The sequence below is a fragment of the Oenanthe melanoleuca genome, chromosome 1 (assembly GCF_029582105.1).
Source record: "Oenanthe melanoleuca isolate GR-GAL-2019-014 chromosome 1, OMel1.0, whole genome shotgun sequence".
Lineage (NCBI taxonomy): Eukaryota > Metazoa > Chordata > Aves > Passeriformes > Muscicapidae > Oenanthe > Oenanthe melanoleuca.
The window spans coordinates 406984-412781 of NC_079333.1; the positions used below are offsets into that span (position 1 = coordinate 406984).

Here is a 5798-nt window from a genome sequence, read left to right on the forward strand (position 1 = left end):
ACCAAATCCCTGGAGCCCCCATTCCCCCGGGACTCCCATCCCTGAGTCCCCCCAGCCCTGGTGACTCCCCCTCCTCAAGACACCCCATTCTCCAGGGACCCCATCCCTGGCTCCCCACATCCTCTGAGCTCCCCACTCCTGGGAACTCCATGTCCCACCTTGTGCCACCCAGCATTGTCCCCAGCCTGTCCCCACCCTGCCCACAACCTGTCCCCAGATTGTGGCCACCCTGCCCCCACCAAGGGCCACCTACACATGAGGATGAGAGCTGAGCTGGCTTCCTGTCCCTTCATCCGAAGAGCCGCCAGCCAGGGGACAGGTGGCCACAGCAGCGAGTGACAGCCAGTGCCCATGGCCGGGGACACCGGGATGGCCGGGAAGGTGGCGCTGCTCCTGTGGGGTGAGTGCCCCGGGCACGGGACTGATGCCTTAGGGATGGGCCCTGGTGAAGCAGAGAGCAGTGGGGAGGAGGCACAGGGGGGCTGCGGGTCCCCTGAGGTCCCCAAGGCTAGCAGAGCCAGAGTATGAGGTGACTGGAGTTTTGGAGTGGCTGTAGGGACAGGAGAGATGTGACAGGAGATTGGTGACAATAATGGTGAGACAGGGATTTGGCAAGGCATCATGGAGCTGTTGAAGGTGACCTGTGCCAGCATGGGGTGGCCATGGCATCCCGAGTTCTGGGGTGTGCACAGTGCTCCCGTGTCCTGCTGAAACATGGGGTGATTTTGGTGTCCCTGTCCCTGAGAGGTCTGTGCCACCTATGGACAGTCTGGGCACAGACATCACACCCTATATCCCTGTGCTGCTGACGCTGAAGAGCCACCCCCACCCAGCCCTGTCCCTTCTCCCTTCCAGCCCAGACCCTCGGCCTCGCTGGTGAGTCCTCGGGGGATGCCATGTCCCTGCCCTGCTGTCCCCAGCCCCGTGGTGGCCCTGGCAGGCTGGTGTCCCCTGTCACCCGCAGGTGCCCAGAGCACCCAGCTCCTGGTGGAGCCCCCCTGGACGCCGGCGGTGCTGTGGGACCGGGTGACACTGACCTGCCAGGGCTCAGGGACCACCGGTGACACCACCTGGTACAAGGACAGGCGGCGCTGGCAGCAGAAAGGACCCGCACACTTCACTGTCACAGAGAGTGGAACCTACACGTGTGAAAGGCCTGGCACTGGGCTCAGCCCCCCTGTGAGGGTGTTAAATGGTGAGGGGGGATGTTTGCCCTTGCACCCTCGGGTCCCCAAGAGTTCTGGGTGGGCTCCATTCCCAGGTCACACCCTTCATGTGACCAGAGCCCGTCCCCTGCACACAGGGACATCCCAGAGCATCCCATTGTCCTGAGATCCCCTGTTGCAGTGGGGGACCCCTGGTGCCTCCCAAGGCCTTTGGGATCCCCCAGACTCCCCAGATGTGACAGGTCCTTCCTGTTTCACAGAGCGTCTTGTGCTGCAGCTGCCGGCACGGGCGCTGCTGGAGGGGGACACGGTGACACTGCGCTGCCGGGGCTGGCAGGATGCCACGGTCACTGGAGTACGATTTTACCACGGGGACAAGGATCTGGGGGGGCCCCTCTGTGGGACCGAGCTGTCCCTGTCCCCCCTGCAGCTGCACCACAGTGGCTGCTATCGCTGCGGGGGCTGGGTGAGCTCTGGGCCATCACCGTGCTGGGAGAAGTCAGCACCAGTGACAGTGACAGTGACAGTACATGGTGAATGTGGGAATGGGAACGGGAAATCCCAGCATCTTCCCAGCTTTCCTCCACCACTGCCTGGGTCCCACATCCCTCCTTCCTTCCATCCCTGGGTCACCCAGACCTTCCCATGTCCATCTTGGTTCCCTCCATATTTGTCCAGGTCCCTCTCTAGGTCCCCCCCATCCCTGCCTGTCATCCCATACCCCTTCTCCGTTCTCAGCTCCATCCTCTGCTCTCCCTTTCCTACCTGGCTTGCTTCCAGCCCTCCCTGATTCCCCCCAGTCCCTCCCTGGGCTCCCCCCATCGCTCTCTGAGCCACCCCACATCCCTCCCTTGGTCCCCTCTGTCCTATCTCATCCCTGTCCCTCACCTCTGCCTGCCTCAACCCCACCCCTCTCTGGGTCCCCTTCTCCCTCAATGGGATCCCCTCCCATCCCATCATACTCCCCTCCTGCCACTCCCCATATGTCTCACCCTTCCCAGATGCCCCATCCCACCCATGTCCCCCTGCAGGGGTCCCGCTCTCAGGGGTGTCCCTGCCCGTGCAGCCCCCTGGGGCACAGGTGGCATTGGGAGACTGCCTGGTGCTGAGCTGTGTGGTGGCCAAAGGGACAGGTCCCCTGTCCTTCCCCTGGCACGGGGGAGGCTCAGGGACACCACTGGGCACTGGCCCCGCCTTGAGCTGAGGCACGCTGGGGACAATGACAGCGGCCACTACCAGTGGGGACAGCATGGCCAAGAGTGTCCCCCTGAATGTCACCGTCCTGGGTAAGCAGGACCCTCAGCCTGGGTGTGACCTCATCCACGGCATCCCCATCCCACACCAGCCACAGCCCCACCACTGCAGGTCACAGTTCTGGGTGGCCGGGACCCTCTGGCTCTGGATGCCTCACCCACAACATCCCCAGAGGGTGACTGGTAAACACCACCATAAGTCACATTCCTGGCTGACAGGCTCCCTCTGTCTCCAGGTGCCACCATGCACAGGCTCCCACATCCCCCCCATCTGACACTCCCTTGCCTCATTCCCTGCCCCCACTCTGGGTGTCAGCCCCTGCCCCCACCTCAGCCCTGTCTGTGTCCCCGCAGTGCCCGTGGCCAATGCCACCATCACCCCCGGTCCCCCGGCACTCCAGGTGTGCCCAGGTGACCCCATGACCCTGCGCTGCTCGGTGCAGGTGGGCTCAGCCCCTGTCACCTTCACCTGGCTGCACAACGGGCACGAGGTGGCCCAGGGTCCCCTCCTGGAGCTTGGGGACATTGATGTGGGACATTCGGGCACCTACCAGTGCGTGGCCACCAACCAGCTGGGACAGGACGGGCACCGCGTGTTCCGGGCACTCAGCCCAGAGCTGGCCCTGGAGGTGACACCACAGGGAACCACTGGACACCACTGGAACACAGGTGGGGTCACACGGGGTTCCTACATGGTTCTGAGATCCCCGGACCACAGATGACCCAGGATCAGCCCCGCTCTGTCCCTGGCAGTGACACAAATGGAACAGGGCACAGGAGGCGAACTCATGAGGTCACTGGGATTGCAGAACCTCTGGGGTGACCCCCGTGACCCCAGTGTATCCCCCTCTATTTCCTGCAGAGGCTCCTTGGGTATTTCCTGCATTGGTCATTGGGTCCCTCTTGTTCCTGATCCTCATGGGTGTCATTGTGGCCTTTCACTGGTGGATCCACATGGGTGGGTGACAATGGGGGACACGGGTCCTGGAGAGTGCTGGGAAGGCTCCAAGGAAGGGGAGGGTGGCCCCCACAGACCCTAACTTGGGAGGGGCTGAGCCCCCAGTGACCAGGGCTCAGGGCCCAGGGGTGGCTGGGGAGGTGCTGAAGGGTCATGCAGGGATGTTGGGGGTTTTATCAGGGCTTTTTGGGAATTCTGAGGGTGCCCCTCCCTGCCAGGCTTGGTGTTCTGGGGGCTCAGTGTCGTGGGGCAGTGGGGTGGTTCAGGGTTTCTGAGGAGCATCAGGGATACTGGGGGGATCTGGAGGGAGTTGAGGTGGTTCAGGGTTCTGGGGGTGGGTGGGGAATCAAAGTCACCCCTCCAGTTTCCTTTGCAGATGCCAGGAAGCACCAGGAAAGGTGAGTGCAGGCTCTGACCATGATTTGGGTTTTCCCCAAACCCTCAGGACCTCCCATCCCCTTCCACACACCCCTTTATTCGCACAGGGCCCCCCCACTGGAGGATCCTCAAGGGACCTACATGGAGCTGCAGGGGCCACATGGGCAACCATGGGAACCCAGTGACATCTATGGCAATCTACAGCAAAAGTTGTGACACTCTGGGAAGGGGGAGGCACTGGGTGACACGGGGTGCTCCCTCCATGGCTCCTGTGGTTGTCCATCCTTCCAAGGGAGGTGTCATGAGCCAGGAGAAGGCTACACAGGGCACCCTGTGCTCCCCACTTCCTCTCCCGGTACCCCCAGAGGCTCCCCCATCCCCTTGCCCATATCTGCAGTGGGAAAAACGAGGTTCACTTTCCTAGTAGATTTTACAAGGCTTAATTAAAAAAAGTCAAATAGGAGACAAAGTCAATAAAGCAAAAGATTCTTATGTCCCAGTGCTTGAAGTTCAGCCAAGAGCACACACTAACTCAGAAAACACTTCCTTAAATGCATCAACATGTGGAATATTCATAGACCTTCATGCATTATTCAAAATCATTTCCCCAATCTGTAAATCAGCTTTTATTGTGGCTCCATAAATTCCTTCCCTGGACTTCTGGTGTTTGTCATCCCTATCTTTATCCAGATAGGATAATCCAAGAATGTGAAGAAATTTCTGATTATCTTTTTACCATTCTCTGAGTTACTTACATAAACAAAAGCTTTTTACATCACCATGTTGTAGTAAAAAAAAAAAAAAAAAATACTTAGCATACTATTATTTCTAAGTTTTGTTAATAACAGATCTAAAATAAACTATATTCATACAGCAAAGTTTTCCAGCATTAAACACATAGCATTCATTTTAATACTTGCAAAAAGCCAATAATATAATCTGTACTTATAACATGCAGGGACTCCCCAACCCCCATCCGAGTGCTCCAAGTACCCTCAGTGACATCCCCATTCTCTGGCCCCAGTGCTCACAGTACACCCAGAGGGTTCCCCAAATTCCCTGGATTTCCAAGTGGTGGCACCTGCGTGTCTCTGGCATCATCAAATGATGGCTGCTGTGGGCTGGTGCTGCACTGGTGGCTCTGGGCTGGTGCTGCACTGGTGGCTCTGGGCTGGTGCTGCAGCACTGGTGGCTGTGGGCCCGTGGTGCTGCAGCACTGGTGGCTGTGGGCTGGTGCTGCAGCACTGGTGGCTCTGGGCTGGTGGTGCTGCAGCACTGGTGGCTATGATCTGGTGCTGCACTGGTGGCTCTGGGCTGGCGTGTTGGTTTCCCGTGCTTGGGGTGGATTCACCTCAGAGCAGGCTCCATGAGGCTGGGGAATGGGAGGGGCTCTCCCGTCTCTGGGAGCTTCCCCTGTGAGCTGCTGGCACCAATCAGAGAGCTGGTTTGGTGATGGACAGCTCGGGAAACCAATGAAAAGTTATTTCACGTTCACAAATCACAGTGGATTGAGTTGGCCGCCTCTCTTGCGGCTTCCGGCCTCTGGGGGTGGTGGTCCCTGCCTGGGGGCTCCGGCTCTGCTCCGGGCTTGGCCTGGAGTCCGGCCCGGTGCCCCGGCTCTGCTGGGGGCCCGGCTTGGGACCCCGGCCCCGGCTCTGCGGGGGGCCCGGCCCGGCCGCATGGTCCCGGCCCACCCTCCCTGACCGCATGGCCCCGCGCGGCCCGGAGCTCCCCTCTCCACGTGGCATGGCCGAGCAGGGGGGATCGGGAGCCACCAAAAGCTCTCCCTTCCCCCTTCCCTCCTCGTTATGAGAGAAGCGGCCTTCAGCTGCCCATGTTGTTTCTTCATGATTTGGATACAATTGTAACTTCTTTATGCCTGGATAAGATCCTCGATCTCCTAAGCTTCCCTGAATGAGAAGAAATGAAAGCATGGAGACTACAGAGGTCAGCGGAATGAAGATAAAGTTCCTGGTGGGAAGAGATTGAAAAGATGCAAACTGATAAGTAGCTTAAAACCTTTTTTGTGGGCTAAGGGGATTG

General features: G+C 59.3%; 1 protein-coding gene across 5 annotated transcripts; it reads left to right on the top strand.

Moving 5' to 3' along the window:
* The first annotated feature begins 316 nt into the window (after window positions 1–316).
* LOC130257915 (Fc receptor-like protein 4) lies at window positions 317–4877 on the top strand. 5 transcript variants are annotated; one of them, XM_056500889.1, is made up of 6 exons: window positions 317–400; window positions 856–876; window positions 965–1195; window positions 1427–1699; window positions 2774–3088; window positions 3863–4877. In XM_056500889.1, the coding sequence occupies exons 1-6, from the start codon at window positions 352–354 to the stop codon at window positions 4177–4179; spliced, it is 1206 nt and encodes a 401-aa protein (XP_056356864.1). In that variant the 5' UTR covers window positions 317–351; the 3' UTR covers window positions 4180–4877. The 5 variants fall into 5 exon arrangements, with proteins under 5 accessions (XP_056356864.1, XP_056356871.1, XP_056356888.1 ...); XM_056500896.1 differs by lacking the exon at window positions 317–400 and adding exons at window positions 3282–3377; window positions 3742–3775 and having other exon boundaries at window positions 671–1195; window positions 3863–4068; XM_056500906.1 differs by lacking the exon at window positions 317–400 and adding exons at window positions 3282–3377; window positions 3754–3775 and having other exon boundaries at window positions 672–1195; window positions 3863–4068.
* Window positions 4878–5798: the final 921 nt, after the last annotated feature.